General features: G+C 41.4%; 1 protein-coding gene across 1 annotated transcript; it reads right to left on the bottom strand.

The window, feature by feature from the left end:
* Positions 1 to 772: 772 nt before the first annotated feature.
* On the bottom strand, positions 773 to 17,655 carry snx18a (sorting nexin 18a). The gene is made up of 3 exons (XM_082554787.1): positions 17,599 to 17,655; positions 12,103 to 14,103; positions 773 to 2,705 (listed from the first exon to the last, which is right to left on the bottom strand). The coding sequence occupies exons 2-3, from the start codon at positions 13,610 to 13,612 to the stop codon at positions 2,452 to 2,454; spliced, it is 1,764 nt and encodes a 587-aa protein (XP_082410913.1). The 5' UTR covers positions 13,613 to 14,103; positions 17,599 to 17,655; the 3' UTR covers positions 773 to 2,451.
* Positions 17,656 to 19,964: the final 2,309 nt, after the last annotated feature.

Here is a 19,964-nt window from a genome sequence, read left to right on the forward strand (position 1 = left end):
TGGCCGCTCCGGTGTCACAAGGGGTTTCATTTGCTAAAGTTTTACATCGGATGATCTCCTTCCGCAACCCCAAAGTGGATTTTGATCACCAGATTTTAACTATAAAACATGAGGTTGCTAAACAAACATGCAGGTAGTTCCCTTTGCACAGACCGTAATTTGCAATTTAAACTTCATGTTTTTGCAAGTGTGACCTGAAACTAGCAGCTGAACCCATCAGCTCATCAGAAAATTGACACAGAGAAAGGGAAGCGGGGGCTGTTTTTCCACAGACTTCTATAAAAGCACGTGCCCTTTTGCAACCAGAGGAGTCGCCACCCGCTGGCTGCTAAACATATTGATGAACAAATATTACATCGTGAACATGTTATCGCAGGGAGCAATTACAGTAGAGCACAGTGACACAGCTGCTGGCACGGCTGCAGACACTTTTAAAAGTGGCCAGATGTCCCATATGGCCACCCAGGCTCCTGTGCTGTCAGCAGATCTGTCTGTGAGCTGAGCATGAGCTTAGCATAAAACAAACACAGCAGCGGTCCTCCGGGGACGCGGCCAAGGAAACGTACAGAGCCGTGCAGTTCGCTCCCTTTGTTATTTTGCTGTTGTGAAATGCTAAGCCGGATACATGACACTTGTCTGACCTGTCTGTCGACGAAGGACTGCTGGCAGCTAACTGTCAGCACATACACCATTATCTGCTGGCTTTTAACCAAGTAAGATTAAATGATTGAGTTTTGTCAAGTACTTGAGAAATGCAAAGAACCAAACAATATTTCTGTGAAGAAGGAATTTATTTTTGCCTCTCTGCTTCTACATTTATCTCCTTACGATGCAGCCAGCATCGTAAATGTTAAAAACATCAGTGTGCTATCAAAAGGACTGCATTATTAAAACAGGTGAGGAACCCCCGAACCCCCTTACAGCCTGACTATGAACACTACGCCCAAAAACTAAGGTTGAAAACCGGTGTTGTGCCAAAAAGTGATTGCCTGCCAAAAAGTGATTTCCAATGTTTCCGTGTATTTTTTATGTGTAATATCTTTACGTATGTTGGTAAATAGACTTCGGTGAACAGCGTTTACAAAGGGGTTATATATAGAATTAAAAGATTATCTGTTTTTTCAAGTATCTTTATAACTCTGTGTTATTGTACTCACATTATAACCAATCCGGTCCTTTTTCCCCACTTACAATATTTTTACAGAACTATTGTAATATTTGCTGCCATTTCTGCTGTCTTACTCTTACAAAAGACATTTTTAATCTTAATGAGATTTTTTTTAACTGCATAAATAAAGGTTCTATAAAAGTCGCTGCCAAAAACTGATTGCGGCTTCTACCTTGTTACACGAATGTTGTTTGTGGCTCAATATGACTTTGTGTCATCCATGAGGGATGCATTTGACATATGTTTCACATATTATATGCCAACAAGTTACTTATAGCAGTTTAAATACGAGCAATCAGTTTTTGGCAAATACCGGAAATCAGTTTTTGGCAGACAATCACTTTTTGGCACAACACCGGCATCCGGCATGGTTACAGTAAGTGTCCATCATCATCCTCCCCTAAAATCAGCTTGCTGTGTAGGTAAGTAAAGCATGATCATTATCAGAGCAGGTAATCTTTGATCCTGATGTCGTCACACTGCAAGTGTTAAGAAACAAGTCCTCAAATAATCATCTGATATCATTTCCCAACAAAGACTGCAAAATTTGTAGCTTTATAATAACAAATACAATATATTTCTACACAATCAGTATATAAAGCTTTGAAGTAGCTATTAACAAAAATAACCAGAGATACATGATCAGAAGGCACAGCGACACAGTGGTGACAGTGAGGAGACTGTAAACATTTTGTCCTGTTTGTCCAAGAAGAAGTGTAGCAGGAAGGGCTCGAGTGTTTCCAGAAGGCAGTGTGTTGGCCACGACAGCACCGCTGCTGCTGACGCGGCAGCCACTCCAACAGTTCAAACCTCAGTTTTAAGGCTAAAAACACTTAATGTAGGAAATCTCGCACCAGATGTTTAGGCAGCAGTGAATACAAGGTTATTTAATTCACCCACATACCAAACTGGTGCACCATCATTTTTATTGATTCTCAAGAAATCTAAAAGAATTTGAGTGTTTTTTTTAATGAATTAACCCAACTCCCAAGTACCCATCGTCTCTAAAACAAGGACATCCAGTGCCCAAGAAAATGTGGCCCAACATACACTGAAACCTGGATTTGGTTGAAATTTTGCTGTTACTGGACCATAATCTCCTTTAAAATCCCTCCCTGCTGGATAAGCAGCATCAGCAGTGTGTCTGTGTTTGTGTGTATGTGTGTGTTTGTGTGTGTGTGAGGAACTGGCTGTTGTTTGCCAAGATGCCGCAGGCTGGCCAAAGGGAGCGCTTGGCCATTAATCAGCGAGGTCTAAACCGACGGATCGAGACGAACGATCCGTTACGCGTTGTCGTACTTCTGCAGAGCCTCTTCTAGCTTGCCCGTGATCTTTTGGAAGAAGGTGATCTGCTGCTGTAGGTAGTGCTGCATCTGCGCCTTGAAGTCTCGCACGCGGATCTGATGGAAATGCTGGATCTCAGCCAGCGTAGCGAAGGAGATGATGTTGCAGCGCTCGTTGATTCCTTCTGCCTGTGCCCGATCCATTTTTCCCTCCTCCACGTGCTTTTGGCTCTCTTTCACCTTTGTCAGCGCTCCTGTATGGGGGATTAAAAAGAGCAGGAATTTTAGAATTTCTTTTCTAATCAAACTAATACATATTTTTCTGTTTTCTAGTCCACGAAAAGCACCCACACCACTAAACCTGCAGTACAAAATTAACAAGTGGAGCATTAACTGACCTACTTGTGTTGTAGAACAAAATATGAAAGTGTCTAAATCACCTCAAAACCCACCGACTTCAACATGAGGAAACCAGAACTGCAAAATGCAAATTTCTGGCCACTATATATCCCACTTTGAATATTTACAGCCTGGAACAAGGAAGTAGTTTCAGTATTTATAGCAAATGTTCACCTTTGTGACATCAGCACTTGGGGTAATATTTTTTAAATAAATGTATTCAAGGTTAGGGGTGTGTCTGTTTTGAGTCACTGTGTGCCACATCTGGGCACATTTAACCACAGGACTGGGAACTCCTGCAGCGCGATCCCTAGAAGTACCCAAGAAGGAAGTCCAGTGGTTCCCCTATGACTGTTACCTCAGTGAAAAATCACAGTTAAAGCACGTGACAGGACCATATGAATGACTTCATGTACAATACAAGTGCAGACCAGAGGTGGAGTTGGGATGATTGTGCTTGGTGACTGTGCCTACAGAGTGTACACTAAAAAAAAAAAAAAACAAACACTCAAAGGAGTTGGTTATTCAGTTTCTCTGGTAGGCCCGTTTTATTTCAATCCTGTTGTTTGCTACCCATAGTTAGTGTCCCTTTTAATAGTCACAATAGAAAGGATGAATCACTGGGTGATGTCATGGTAGCGTCTATGGGTTTTCCACCAAGTTCCAAGTTGCTGTTGTCACTACCTGATATTGGCCACACCTGTAGCCTGGCTCTCTGTTGCTATATTTGGGCAGTTATTTATTCTTCAGCAATGGAAAAACAATAATTGGTAGTTGATGTAATATGCTGCTCAGTGAGCAAATATGTTGCTAGAAATAAAATGTAGAGAGAGCATGTATTTAAAACTTCACAGCACGGAGGTCTGTTAAGTTAACTGGTGATAACGGTGGTCTATGTTAGCCCTGTGACAGGAGGGTTACCTATCCAGGGTCCACCCCATCTGAATCGGATGAGAAGATAGATGGAATAAAAGAAATTCAATTTCAGTGTTAACCTTCATTTTTCCTACCATTCTGAACTAATAAGAGTTCAACCGCTGTACAAATTGTTTATTTACACAAAACTCCAGAAAGTCCCAGATTTTTGTTAGCATACACTGCACATATAAGTTTTCCAGTCAAGTTAAAAAAAAAAAAAAAAAACCCATGCAGACACAACCAGACAAAACAAAACCACAAGTTTCTTTTTTTTCTAACTCTTTTTTTTTTTTTTTTTAGCACAAGCCCCCCTAAAAAAACAAAACAAAACATGACCTATCTTATTTGGTCAAGCTTAACCTTTAACTTATCAAACTGACCAAAAATAGTGGGAACACTTATGAGCAAGACAGGCTCTCTGTATCTATATTTAGGAGCACAACTCTAAAAATATCTATTAAGTCATTTCAAAGCCTCGAACCATTTAAGGGATTTTTCTGGCAGTTTCTCTCAACTACCAGGGCTATTTAGGAGTGCACTCATTTTAATAACTGTTTGACATCAACTGTTGGATGTTTGCAGTGCATTCGTGTAAAGCGTGAAAAACTAAGATTGCACCTTTACTAAACTCCTAACGAAAACCCACTGCAACAAATCCACAGAATCATACTCATACTGAAAGTTGCACAAATGCCTGCTCGAGTTTGTCGCACATGCACAAAGAGCTACTTTCTATCATCGCTGTGGTGGGGTCTTGTGGCATTAGAGCACCAGAAATGATGGTTTACAGCCCTGCATTTCTGCATTTCATGCTTAACTGACACTTCCTTTACAAGAAAGTACTACCTTTTCAGTGCCACAAAACAAGCCTTCAGTCAAAAGAGACAAAACATAAGAAATTAGCCTCCGGCTTTCCAGACAGATGGTTCAATGAGAGCGGAAAGCAGAGTCACAACAACAGGAGCTCGTGGCTGATGACTTATCAAACTGCTGACCAGCTGAAAGGAATGAATGTCGTGAGAAATTGATGTTAAGCTGCACGGCGCGAGAAAGTGGTGGGAAATGATGTTCTCTCTGAACTCCCTACTTAAATATGGTCACATATCACAGCTGGTAGCAAACAGGAAAGCCACAGACCATGGACCCACTGGTGAGGATGCGGACATGAAAGTTATGTGTGCGTACATCATTTTTTGATTCCTGGTTCTTAGAATTTGGCCCCAATGTTTCAGTTAGACTTTTAAACAGCATGAAATCAGCTTTACAGCTGAAGTATGCTGTCAAAAATCCCTGAATGTGGTTCAGGTCTCTGATTGTGAAGACTTGCTCGTTCCCTGTGTTTTCTATGGATTGTTGAGTGGACAAAATATGATGCTGTGTTTGGAATTTTTGTTCGGGCATTTGATGGACCAAACACTTAAGAAAATTATTCACAAAGTAACTTAGCCCTGAATAGTTTGAAGTAATAATGTGCTCTAAACATGTGTTTCACTGGTCCTTGCTGAAACACTGGTTTGCCCCATACTTTAAAACGTGGGAAACCAGTGTAAGACGTACTATATGTGGAAGTTACTGAGTGTTGACACTGAAGAGATGTAGCAAGAGCGGTGAAATAGCGTGAACAGCATGGCCAATTATAATCCTGGCTTCAGAGCAGAGTCTGGAGGTGTGATTTGTGGCCTTAAGGCATGCAAAACGTCCTGTGTTGTTGTGTCATGGGAATTTTTTTTGTCATTATATGAGCTGAGTCACCAGCACTCAGCAAGAACTCAGAGGCAGCCTACTTGTTTCCTGAAATGTGACACCACAAAGGGCACACTGACCTAAGTCACTACCTTTTGTGTTTCCATTAAGTTTCTTTTCTTAGACTCGAGTTGTAAGACCAAAGACCAAACTTGATCACACTGAGAAAAAAAATGCTGAAAATCCTCCCTCAAAAAAGACAACGCGTTGCCCTTCCCCCCACCAAAATCTGCTCAGTTTGCCTTCTGGCTATAGTTCCTTCAGCTGAAGTTTAACCCAGATCTTTGACATTAGTGTGATGTACAGCGGACTGAATATGACAGAAAGAGAGGTGAAAGGGTATGAGAAAAAAAAAAAAAAACAGATCAAGTTAACCACAGATGTTGAAAGTATGGATGCTTGTTTCCACCACTGAAAAAAATGTTTGCAATCTATAGGTCAAAATTCCAGGTCGTGATCTCAATTTTGAAACATTTTAAATAAGTAAACTGAACATTTGACTGATGGACGGCATGATAGCGGAAACATGGTGTTTACCTGCACCTTAAAGGTCTCCGGCTTCCTTTGTTTTAAAGCCCACTAATGGATTAAGACAGAATAACTGTTACCATGGAGACTTTGAAAAAGACAAGAGTTTGATCACAGAGATATGGTGTCAGTAGAGTGTAATATGGAAAGCTACATGATTTTCACAGCTGCAAGTAAGTTTTGCAGACCTGTTGCACAAACAGAGCTGCTGATCACAGAGAGAAGCTTTTTTTTCAGGTGTGGAAGATGTAACATTGCAAACTTCATAGGTCTTACAATAACGTTGGTACGCTGGGAAAATTTGGGCTTGATAAACTTTGACCCAATCATGCAACAAGTCTATAAATGTGACTGTATGCAGTTCAGGCTAATACTGTGTTAAAAATGATATGAAAATGTTAAGCAGGTCCAACTTAATGGGGATCTATGCTTCAGTGCAAAACCCCTCTGAAACCCTACCCTGTAAACTCTGCCACCTACTTAGAAATGTCAGGTCAGGTTGGGTGGATGCAGCCGGATGTAGGAGGGGGAAAAAACCTGGAATTTCATTTCCTTCTCTGACTGGCATCCCATATAAAACACTGGGACATGACCATTAGGCAATCTGCATTTAATGTATCAGCACAAGCATAAATGCTGGCGGCGACGTGGGCCACTTCCTTAGGTTACATCGTAGGCTTTACAAAGCTTCCCCGCAGAAATAAAAATCAGGTCTTAGTGTGATTGCTGCACGACTCAGACAGAAAAGTCAGCAGGTTCTCAATCAGACATGAGGCTGGCATGCTGAAATGCCATCAGATTAATGGAAAGCCATGCATGTCTCAAGGAGTCTTGAGCAGTCTTCATGTGACTCATTATTATTGCTCTTAATCTGTCTTTTTATTGCCAGCACTCATACACTGGCTACTTATTTAAGTGCTATAAGTTACACCGGGTAAAATGAGTCAATCATTAAAAACCTGAGAATTTCTTTCAACGCATCAACATTTTTATGAAGCTTATTTGCTTCTTATAGTTGAATCTCAACCTTTCCTCTTTAACTTTTTCTTCAAAGCACTCGACCTGAGCTGTCTCTCTGATATACTCATATCTAATCCTGTCTATTCTGATCACGCCCAATGAAAACTTGGCCACCTCCAGCTCGGCCTCCTGTCCTGTTTATCAGTGCTACCACCTCCAAACTATACACCACAGTAGCTCTCACTACCATTTCCCTCTTGCTGCAACCCTTCTGTCATGCATCACCCCTAATACTCGTCTCCACCCACTCCACCCTGCACGCACACTCTTCTTCATTTGTCTTGTGCTCGGTCTGCTGCTCTGGTTGACCCCAATTTGTGGTTGTACATATAGTGTATTTATTGGAACAAAAATAGTGAGCAGGATGATCTTTCTTTAGTTATTTCTTCAACACTCGGTTTAGTTCTAAACTCTAATATTCAAATTGTATGTGATGTCTTAGTTCTCATTAGTTCTTATTACTTCCTTCTCCTTATGGCTTCTTTACCTTCCAGTTTTAAAATCTACTCATTATATTTGAGCTGAAGCTTATTTTATATTTGCTAGATATATAAATACAAATAGATGCACAAACCCAACATCACAGATAGTGATGAACGAGGTTAGTCCTGATATTCGCTTGTGTAGAAGTCCTCCCCGCATGGAGGTGGCACCCAGCCCTCCTGGGCTCATTGCAGGAAGCCGTTTCAGGTCTTATATAATCACCAGTTACACAACACCAAGCTACAGCGAGCCTGTGACCTGCACAACCAGCTGCAATGCCCATCTCATCACTCTGTCACCCACTTGCACATCAGAGGACATTTAAATAGGCTTTAACAATATATCAGAACAGACCCGCAGAGTTTGCACAGGAGTGCACGCTGAAAGGCTGACTCAGCAGGAAAGCCTGACATCCTTGTAAATCTATGCTTTCCTTTGCACGCCTGCCATTGTTTTATAACACCATGTGGTGATAAAAACTGATGAGAGCAGAGAAAATACTGATCTTAAGGATGTGCTGAACTGGTAAAATTAAGGAGGGAATAAAATGCATAAATAAAAAAATGTGAATAAGGATAAGGAGGCAAAAGAAAATGTATTAAGGGTTCAGCTTGACTTCTAGGTTCTCCCTTACTGAATTTGTGCTCTGCAAACAGTCTGTGGGATTTAATATAGATAGATAGCATACACCAGTAAACTTCCTCTTTACATCGAAATACAACGATGTGTTATCTATAGTACTACTCCTCCTTCATAAACATGATCAAAACTTTGTGACTGAGAATTTTTACTGACTTATTACTGACTATATCACTGTGACTACACAGCTCAGAGCATAAAGTTGTGCTCTTTTGTGTTTTCCTTAAAGAAGCACCAATTACAAGATCGCTTTTTTTCACACCAAGCTTTATCTGAACAGAAACTTTCAGCAGCAGAAGCGTCTTCTGTTTAAATTTGGCTAATGCAGAAGGTCAGCACACAAGAAAAAAAAAAAGATGTGCTTTCACTTCTACATACTGGTGGCAGCTGAACCAAATTTAGACTGAAACATATGCAGTCAAAAGTTGGGTTTTTTTCTTTGTTAATATTAATATTCATGTTTCCTCTATTTTGATGTTATTTAAACTGATCAAAAACATTTGAATTGTTCTGTCTTTGCTTAAAAAAACAGCTGCAGATTCTTTGATAATCAACACAAATTGTACTCACTGCTAATCCTGCATGGTAAGACCCTAAACAATAAACTTTCTAACAATAAACTTTCTGACAATAAACATTTTCTTCTCTCAAGAGGTTCAAGTTATTAGAAACAACACAATACTTAGGGTGTCAATATTAGATTACAGTAAAGCTAAACAACTTTGGAAAGCAAAGCCATATATGATGTCAATAGTGTGAGCTAGCATTATAGCTGCCAGGCTGCACTCTAACAGCTAATCTGGTCCCTGCGGAGGTGGAGATCAATAGGGTGGTGGTCAATGTCCCTCTGTGGGAAAGCTCACATTTCACAAGTCACTTGCATCCAAACCTGTCTGGAGTCTCTGGCCACAGTGAGACAGGAACAGGAGGCTAAAAATGGAATGCAGGTATTGATAAAGTCTGACAAGCAGCTGCTTTGGTATGCTTCATTTCGAGATAGAAACCATCATATCAGTGCAAGACTACCTCTGGAGATAAGCTTCCAAAAAGGGAGTCAAGACACTGTGATTTGTCTCTCTGTGTGCGATTTAAAGTTTACATGTCATTATTTCCCTAAGCTGTTATCATGTGGATGCTCATAAATATGTCTAAAATTTCAAATAATGGGGTTAGCGTATGTTCAAATAATCCCTGTGTGGCATAAGCTCAGGCTTCACCGTGTTCTAGACACTCTATTTCAGAGTTCACTTCAGCCTCTTATATGCTATAACTTTGCCTTTCTCCATGGCTGGCTGATGGACCAATAACACTGCAGACTGTTTGCACCATATACTTTGTATACTGCCTCCATCTGACAGCAGAGCTCTCTGCAGGTAGACAGGCCATCCCCACACTGCCAACAGACTGAACATGCTGAACCATAAATTCTGCTTAATACGGATATACCAGGCATAAAACGTCTGCAAGCACAGAGGTGTTTTAACCTTCTGTTTACAAAATCCAGCCAATCAGAAGAGAGCGGGCTTTAAAGGAAGTAGAAAGGAGATCAAATGCGTTGCTTCAGACAGAGGACGAAGAGAAGGGGCTGGACAAAAGAATTATTTTGAACATGTGAAGCTACTCTAGTGGAGTCTACACAGAAAAATGCAAACAGGAAATGAACATGATATAGATCCTCTTTTAACTTTTTGTCTTTCAATCCCAGCCAATTTCACTTGTGCACCACTTCTCCAGAAACGTGCAGTTTGGCTTCAGACAACAAAGGATGTGGTCAGTCCTCTTTTCAGGTGTGGAGAGAGGCTAACGGGAAAGAAGAAGCACACTTCCTCTACATGTGGTGACGATGGTTGTAAACAGAGCAATAGATAGAAATGAAAAATTGAAAAATTATTAAAGAGTATTACTAATGAGTATGTATGTGGCTGGTGTACCTTTATGTTCCCAGCCCCACAGCTGTGTCTTCAAACAGTGATATGACAGTGAAACCTAAGCCCCCAGTTTTTATACCATACATATATATATATATATATAGACAGACACACATATATGTGTGTGTATAGATAGATAGATTTTTAATTTTTTAATTTTAGTGCTTTGCTGCAGCAGTAGCAGTTGCCATGTGATGGAAAATTATAAAAGATACTAAAGTGAGTAGACATAAATATACACTGGAGGCTGAATATAATGATACCTGCGTGAATACTTTTGCAGTAGATATTTGCATTTAATGCTCCTCAGGCAGTCTGAGTGACAGGCTTCAATTCAGGTGTCATAAACAAGCACACGTTTGGAAATACTGGCTGTACAGTAAGCACGTCAACTGTTCTTCTATGTAGGATTATAAATGTTTACAGCCTCTAACAGGTATGATAAACTGGAACAGACTTGTAATTTTGTTTGAAATTGATTATTGGCTTAAAGAATGATTACAAGGAAATGAAAGCTCATGTGGAAGAAAAACCCAAAAAAAAACTGGCTGAACTGGACTCAGAATAAAGGAACAAGATGAGATCAAAGCAATTTTAGATTCAATATGCTCTTCCTTTAATCTCCTGCATATCCGGGTTTTCCTTCAGCTTTATTTTTCGTCTACCGCTGTGTGTTTGTACTACTCCTTGATCTTTTCTCAACATTGTGCCTGCAGCAAGGTCTTCCAAATATCTTATCTGTGGAATTGGGCTGGGCTTATCACACCAGACTGTGTGAATGGCTGTCGCCTTATTTGGAGCTGTATGTGGCCTACGTGGTGATCTTGATTTGAAGTGACTGGGATGTTTGTAACCCACTGCAGCCACTACAAAGTCTGTCCTGTTTCCTCACTCTCTGTCATCGACTGTGGAGTGAAAGGGCCCAGTGGTTTGGGGGCACAGGCAGTGGCACTGGCAAAATGCCATTTTTAGCATCTTTTGTAAAATTGTATGTCTTATCAATGAAGCACAAGTAAGATGTTTTTAGTGGGATTGTGGAGAAAAATGAGAAGGATTAGCCTGTGAGAGCACACTAGCCCGTGTCCTCTGTCATGTCCCACATTGCACTGTTTGAGGTGGGACTTTCAGTTTGTATCTACAAAGGCGGAAAGCAGTCTGTCAGGTATGACCTACAGACCAAAGGTGTGGTTTGCTTTTTGTTTTTCTCTTGCATTAACTGTACCGCATATATGGCAGCGATTGTGAGAGCAGTTCCACAGTTTCTTTTGTATAACAGTGTATCCTCTCATGAGTGACATTTTGCCACACAATGAACAATTGCTGGGCCAGGGTACTGTAGGAGGATGGCCTAGATTAGTCTAACAATTTACTTAATCTGTGCAAAGACTGACGAGGCTTCACCGTGGAAGGACATTCTCTCCGTCCACTAACACGTGATGCTTCACCAGCAATGGAAACTCAAACATAGGCCGAAGGGTTCCACCCAATCAACAGGTGGGACAAACAGAGGCAGCAGCATGTAAGCCAATTTCCAAATGCAAACAACGGCTATTTGTTTTGCAAAGTGCAATAGCCTGTGTAGTAACCTGACTGCAGTTTAACAACAGCAAATATGCCTCAGACAAAATGACCCTGTTTATCTTGTCACAGCAAGAAAAGATGCTTATTTCTCTACTTTGAAACCTCAGAAAAACTTGTGGTTGAAACTGAAGTCTTAATGATCCCACAGCTGCCATATTGCTTTACTTTAAGTGTATATGTGGGTCACTGGGATTATGAAACATTTTAAGCACATTCTTCTGAATTTGAATTGTGTGTATTTGATAATTTTCTGCCTTTGTAGTTCAGTTTGGTCTTTATGCTTACTGCGTAAAATTCATTTGTAATCATCATAAATTCCCCACTGACGTCTCAAGGATCCAAAGACGTAAAGCAAAATAGCTGAGGCTCCTCAGAGGGCACAAATCTAGTAAATGTGTATGACTGTGGTTACCTTTCTGAACATGGATGATGTCTGGGTAGTTTGCCAGATGTCCTTGGTAAAGAGCTAACAAATCCATGATTGGGTCGAGATCCTTGTTGGGCTGCTCGGCGAAATATTCTCCGATGGTTTCAAATGTGTCCCCAGTGAAGGAGATCGCCTGGTTGAGTCCTGCAGAATACATCTGCTGGTCGATTTCGAAGGCTTGACTGAGGACCTTAAATGACATCCCTACTTTTTGATACTCCTTCTTGAAGCCACTGATCTGCTTTCGGGCAAACTCACTGACGGTGGCATTGAGCTGCAAGGTGCTGTCGTCCATTCTTTTAGTAAAAGTCTTGAATCCATCTATTTTGCTCTCCACCTCCTGGAAGTCTAACGGAACCGGCGGGGGGCTGATGGTGAGGAAAAAGTTGGCTCCGACCATCTCGTCCTTCTCTGCCTTCCTCTTCCCCTGCTTCCAAGCCTTCTCGTCTGCGCTGTTGCACGTGAGGAAGTGCTGGAAAACATCACACCTGGCCAGGACAGGATGACTGGTCATGTGGTTCATCCACCATATGAGGCCTTTCCTCCTCTTGGAGATAAAATCCTCTTCAAACCGCCCCGTGGCCTGCTTCTCTGGAATGTGTGGCACCGAGATTACGGGAAACTTCTCCACTAGCCGAGCATACAGCCAGTCAAAGTGCTTATACCTCCTGTTCACCGGGTTCTGTGTGTGGGTGGGTGTCAGTTTATAGGAAATGTAGCTTTTCATGCCCTTGAACTTGGTCTGTTTAGTGGGGTCATCAATCGCACAGTTGAATGGGTAAGGGTTCTCTTGCCACTCTGGACCATAATTACCCATCACCACGCAGATTTTATCCCCATCCTTCACAAAGCCGGACGCCTCTCCGAGCACAAACGCCTCTCCCCCTGACTTCACAAAGGTCGAAAACCTGTTCAGGTTCCTGCTCACTGTAGCAGAGCTCTTGGCTTGCTGAGCATTACCTCGTGGCACTGATGATGTTGTCACTCTGTAAGTGGACGGTCCATTGCCTTCATAGTCATGGTACCGTCCCCCTACAGTACCTGGCTCATCTGCCACAGTAGAGCTGTCATCCCAGTCATCATCCCAGTCATCATCGCTGCCTTGGCTGGGCTGCTGGTAGCCGTGCTGCTGCTGCTGTAGCGGCTGTGAGAAAGCGGGGAAACCAGGAGGAGACGGTTTAGAAAAGTTCTCAACTTTAGGTTTATAAGAGCCGTCAAAACCTCCGGATGGGATGTTGGCGTATCTAAAGTCCGGGTTAGCGTCCCCAGATGTGTTGCAGCTGTTGTTGTTGACAGTGGTGCAGGCGGCATCGTTCCGCAGGATCTCCACGTACGAAGCGGGGAACAGTCCCCTTTCCCCTTTGCTGTTCACCCCTTCGAACCAGCCCTCGATGTCCTTTTCGCTGTACACAGTCAGGATCTCATTCTCCTTCACCGACACCTCTCCGGGGTTTTCAGAGTTGAAGTCGTACAGCGCTCTGGCTCTGAGCGCCATGATTCACCACAGCTGGAAGGAGAGCAGGACAGCGGGCTCACTTACGGCTGGCTGGCCGGGACAGAGGAAGGCACAGCGGGCAGCCGGGCTAGCTCGGTCAGTCCAACAGTAACTACTCTCAAAACTCCGAGCACAAACTTCTACAACAGCGTCTTCAAGCAGATCCTCTCAGCGCGGTCCTCCGTGTTGGGGGAAAAAAGCACTGGGGTGTTTGTAATCCTGCAGCGTGCAAACCTGGATTAGTGGTTTTTTTTCTTTCCTCTCTACAACAACACTAATCTGAGCTCCAGCAGTCACCCTCCGATCCCTCTCGTACGCTTCTGTCTTCACAAGCTGCGCAGCAACCGCACGTCAACCAGGCTGAATAATCGAGGGTGGAGCAACAGCACGCCGCGATCCGCCCAGACGACACAAATCAACCTGCCGTGAGCGCTGCGAGTTTCTCTAGACTCGATGACTGATTGATTCCAATCGGAAACAAACCGTTGCGCCTGCGGGGAGCAACGGCAGAGACATAACAGCTGATAAGATGAAGCCTCAGCACATGATTTAAGGCTTAAAGTATTCGCTGAGGTCACAGTCAGGAGTTTTACATATTGTGTTAGTGAATAAGAGGCGTTCCATACGGTTATAACGCTCTAAATGCAGTCTACAAATTCCAGAAAAGTAATGACTATTATAGGCATCAAATCCCAGAGCTTCACTGCATAATTACTTCAAATTAAGATTATACATAATTATTAATGATTTTTTTTAAAGAGGCCTGACTGTTGATGATGTTGACTCTAGTTAATAATTAACAGTGCAGCGCAAGGGCAAGAAGAAGAAAGGGGTCATTCTCCTGCATCAATTTACATTTCATGAGTACTTTGATCCATTTCTGTATATGAAAATACAGCAGGAGTCTTAGTTCTGCATGTTTTTATGGCATACAGCTTAAGCTTAAGCTGTATCTTATTGTCAGTGATTATAAATACAAAGTGTTCCCAGCAAAACTATAAGTTTTACTTATTTCTCAAAATATTAAGGAATTAACTTCACTGTCCTTAATCGTAGCTATAATCGAGAACAAACCAAGGAGTCATTGAATTTTCCAATGCTTAAAATTTTACAGTCTTATCAAAGGAAATGGCAAATATTTGCACACAACAAGACCCGCTAGTCTGAGATAAGACCGCAAATGATGTTCGGATATCAGGAGTCAGGCTCGGATTTCGGTGGTTTCTCAGTCAAAAGTAATGCCAGCAAAATACTGATATCATCCTGACTTTGTTCGCATTCTAAACACTCATACTTTCAGTTAAAGGCTCAATGGGGAAATTACTTCTGTGTATTTTAAGTCAGTTTAATGTCCAACTTATAAGTTAATAAACTACAAAAAATACAATAAGTCTTTGGATAATTTAACCGAGACATAAATGGTAAAATTTCCTCTATTTTCTCCACTGATAACCTTGCATGCCTCAACATAGCCACCTATAAAGGACACAGACAATAAAGTGTGGGAGAGACGGGATTCCATTATTCTGATGATTAATAACGCGATTATCGAACTTATATTCCTAGTATCAGAAAATTGTTACATGCGGTCGCTCCACTTTCCATCCCAAGTACTGTTTATCGATTCAAAATTGAATAAAAGCTGAAAAGCTTTGTTTAAATGGTGTTACATATAGCAGGTAAGCATTTCCTTGGGAAAGAGGTCCATAAATTCACTTTGCCTGGTAGACACTGCCCCCATGTGGCACATTTTTGTTTTGTCTCTCAGTGAAAGTGTGTGAATTCTTTACATTACCCAAAGTGCTATTGGTACAAATAATATAAATGAAAACGATTAAACATCGGGGGGTTCTTAATAATAAGTAGCAAAGATAAGGGGATGTTTTTTAAAGTGTGCATCTGTGTCACAACTCAATTCACTCAACATGAAATGAAAATAATACTATTTTAGTGAATGGCCTTATAATAAAACAAATGACTTTTTTTTTAGTTCAAAGTACGGTAAGTTAATCATACGTGCGGGTTTATGTGGGACTACACAGCATTTTTATCCCTTGTTCTCCTGTCCCACATTTTGACTCGTCTCATATTTGGACTGACTCTGCAGGACACTTTTCTGAAGTCTGACTTCTACCCAACGCGTGTGAAGAAAGCAGGGACAGCCTTTTTAAATTACATTCAAGTGAAGGATAGCATATCTGATGTTATATCCATCAAAACAGTCACCCAATCCACAAGCTTTGCAGATGCTGATGAATATAATGGCATTTACCAGAAAGAAAATAAAATGCCAGCATTTACTTTTTCAGCTTTTCACTGAAAACACAACATCCAGATGAAACGAATCAGCGTTTGGTTCATCTGGCACAGAGTTTTCTTCTCTTTTTCTAGAACGTTTTCAAAATTTTGAGAAAAGAGATGGATGGATACGAAAATATGGTGTTAAGTGACAGTACGCGTCTGTCATAAGCAGTGTTGGGTAAGTTACTTTAAAATAGTAACTTAGTTACTTTACTAGTTACTTCTCTCAAAAGTAACTCAGTTACTTCAAGTTACTCGTTACTTTCAAAGTAACTAGTTACTAGGGAAAGTAACTTTGGTTTTACTCAGAATTCTCTTGTTAATGTGTTTCTTCCATAACTTTGCCAGTCTTCTAGCTTGCTCACTTGCCACAAGTGCACTGTGCCACCTACCAATAGAAAGGAAAAGATAATGTGCATATTTCCACGAGAGAAATCCCACGCCTGGACCGTTGACCACCGCCATGATTCTAGCCTACGTCACAGCGTCATGTGCGCCTTTTACATCCAACACAAAAACTGCAGTCGTGATGCTTTTGATTGTACTCAGAACTCGGAAATTCTGCCTTCTGAACAGGAAGATGTAGGTAACACCAGACTGCAGATGAGCTGCTTACAGAGCTGGACTGGGACAAAAAAATCGTCCCGGGCATTTTGACTAGAGACTGGCCGCCATTATAGCAAAAATCATAAAGCCTTTGAATGAAAACAAACACTGCTGTGACAGTGATGTTCACTGTTTTGATGGTATATATGTATCAATCTATCAATCGTTTGTTGTAAGATTCAGATAATTATTTTTTAAAAGCGAGACATTTTAAATGAGAATAAGAAAGAAAAGTATTTCTTTGTGCCCCCCTTTCCCTGTTAGTGCCCTACATGCCCCCCTGGCCACACTTTGCTAGACCCGCCCCTGCACAGTTACCAGCTGTCAGCTACTTAGAAAAGGATCCTGGTGTTATTTGTCTCTCAGAAACAGTTCATAACTTCAACTCATCCATGTCACCTAAAGGGTAAACCTGTTTCTCCATCACCTGTTCAGCTCTGATGATTCAGTAAGGACATCTCCTGGTTTCATCTTCATGTTTCCCTCTCACCAGATAACCAAACCATATCATGACCAGCAGCTTTACAGCTGTGGCTCCAGCAAACATCAGCTGATACTAGAAATTAATATTAAATAAATTCTAACAACAGCTGATCAAGCTTAAACGTGCTGCTGTTGTTTAGCTCGACATCCGCTGGTTTCCTCTTTCTGCGCAAAGTGAGCGATAAATAAACAAGAGAGCCGATCAGCTGATCATTGATCAGTTTTCATGATTGAAGTAAAAACGGGAGAAGGAGGGGGAGAGAATGATAGAAGAAGAGGCAGCTGTGCAGCGTAAACACAGAATAACTCCAGCTTTGTGCCTTTTTCATTGTAGCTGAATTACGGGACAAACTGTTCCTTTTCACCTCAATAAGAAACGCGTAATATTTTCTCTGAATACCAGACGGGACGGTTGGCAACTCTAATAACTTATGAACAAAATAAAGTTAAACATCATTAACTTCATAGCACCACCCAGCTGTATAGAAACTCCGTCATGCTAGCTAGCACGCAGTACGGAAAAAGTCAGAATAACGAAAATAAACTAAACTTGGTTCATATCTGACCCAGAGAGACTGCAGGTCATAACTTCTTACCTGAAGTTCAGTTCACACTTGGACCGGCGGCCGCCTCGGGTCTCTTTTCCTTCTGCATCCCCTTTCCTTCATCCACCTGCTGGCCTCCACCACTTGCTAATGTTACTGAATCTGTGGAAGCTCTGCGACAGCCACCACACGAAGTAACGACCCTATCTAAATCCCAGTAACGACTAACGCGTTCCTGATTTTGGCATAATAACTAGTTACCGTGCTCGTTACCACAATAATAACGTAGTTACTGTAACGCGTTATTTAATAACGCGTTAGTCCCAACACTGGTCATAAGTGGCTAAATATCCCTAATATTGACACATAAGCCTCACAAAAGGTATGAAAATCTGATAACCTGCAAAGTTTGTTGTCTTTTTATTTTAAAATGAGAATTCAAAACTCGGACTTGTCCCATATTGTCTTTCACAAGCAGTGCTTGTTCCACATTTAGATTTTTGATCACTCTGAGCTCAGGTAGTAGAGTAAGTCTGTTTGTGATTCTGGGTTTCTCTCCTGGATGTGGATATGGATAGGTGTCCTTGAAAGTCCTGGTGGGCTTTACTTCTGGTGCTGTGTTATCTCAACCACTATATACCTACAGGCCACCAGGGGTCTCTCCACTGACATTTGAGTGAGCCAAATTCCAGAAAAAAAGAACATTACTAGACACGTAGCCTATACGTTTACACGTTTGAAATTCTCTGTAGATGAGTTCAAAAGCAATGTTATCCTTTGGACTCTTCTTACCACTTTTCCACAATTTACAGACTTGTCCACGGGACATCCATTTCACCTTACTTTACTGACTTCAGGGAGGTTTCCTTAATAGCACATCACATTAAATATTGAAGAAGGATGTGGTCTCCAGAGATATAAATAACTTCAGTATTCAGCTTCCATCACATAAGCAGACTTTTTACATTGATATAACATAACTGCATTGCGTGAGCTCTAATCGTGCTTTGCTCTAATCTAGAGCAAAACACGATTAGAGCTTCATTAGAGCTTCAAATTAGCGGGATAAAAGTAGTAAGAACTATCTAGTTCTTACTACTTTTATCCCGCTAATTTGAAGTTTTGCCCACGGATAGTTTTCTTTGCAGTCTTTTTGGGGAAGGTGATGAGATGAAACCATATTTGCATAGGGTGCCATAGTAGTAGCTAGCAATACTCTGAGGCTTCTTGATCAAAGTTTGTTTTTTTTTTGTCACCCTTTGCGTGAAAGCTGTTATGCACCTGCATATGCATTCTTTCTTGTTCTTCTTCGGATTAATAGCCACGTTTAGGAACCAGTCTTTCACTCTCATGTATGCTTATCATGTGATCTCTTCTCGTTCATTATGCATAGTGTGCTATATTATGCCAGAGTTTGTTTTAGTCTGCTCGAAAGCTCGATAACATTGTAGAAAACTGCAGCTGAAGCTGAAAGATGTGTTAGATCTGCGTGAACACCAGTAATCTGGTGGAATGTAAATAAGTACAGGATGTTTTTTTTTCCAGTTGACATGACATTAATATTCCATGCTCGATGCTGCCAGAACTGTCCGCTTCCTTTGAAAAGGACATGTGAGCCAAATGTTTAATGTTACATAATGATTTAATAATCTATATCTCTCTGTATATTCCATAATCCTTACTTTGGCGTGTGGCTGTAACGCAGATTATGTGAGAAAATCTATTCATCTTCAGTGTCAGGGGAGTGTTTACTATTAAATCATATGATTCGGAGTGAAAACATAAACAGAAATCATCTCTGAAATCTACTTAAAAGTAAATAATAATAAAGAAACAAAAAGGCAAATTTAGCGACATTCAGCCTCACAGTGAAAATAGACAACCCATGTGTTTGGTCATGTGACCGCGATGCGTGCGCAAAACGACGTGCGTGACGTAGCGTGGAAGGCTTCGTAACAGTTTCCTCAACCAAACACTCAACTGATATTGTGTGATAAAAACTGGAAGTCTGCTGGTGGAAGAAGGAGCTGTTTGTTGAGAAATACACTCACCAACCCGGCGACCCTCGTCTTCTGAAACAACCGGAGACTCTGCTGCACTGAAAGTTGGTTCAGTGGCGAAGAAGGCGGCTACATTCTGCCTGTAAACCCTCCGAAAAGGGCTGGTTTTTATTTTGCTTTGACTGTCGAAAGGCGGGGGATACGAAGCGACGTACGGTGAAAATCCGTAACATTTTCGACTCACTGAAGAAAACAGAAAACAAAAAACGGAATTGCTACAGAGCCAGTTCGTGCTGCTGTGACTGGTCAGCGATAGTACATGGATTATCTGGTAAGTACGTGAAATGAAATGCCGTGGGGTTCCTTGTGCCAATAAGAGACCGCTTTGAACGTTTGTTTTCCTGGCAGTTGGGCTCC

Source organism: Aulonocara stuartgranti (assembly GCF_965226115.1).
Source record: "Aulonocara stuartgranti genome assembly, chromosome: 12".
Taxonomy (NCBI): Eukaryota; Metazoa; Chordata; class Actinopteri; order Cichliformes; family Cichlidae; genus Aulonocara; species Aulonocara stuartgranti.

Coding starts and splice junctions, on each gene's coding strand:
- snx18a (XM_082554787.1), bottom strand. CDS start 13,612: ATGGCGCTCAGAGCCAGAGCGCTGTACGACTTCAACTCTGAAAACCCC. Junction 2,706..12,102: donor CATCATCCATGTTCAGAAAG/GTAACCACAGTC, acceptor TCCCCCATACAG/GAGCGCTGACAAAGGTGAAA.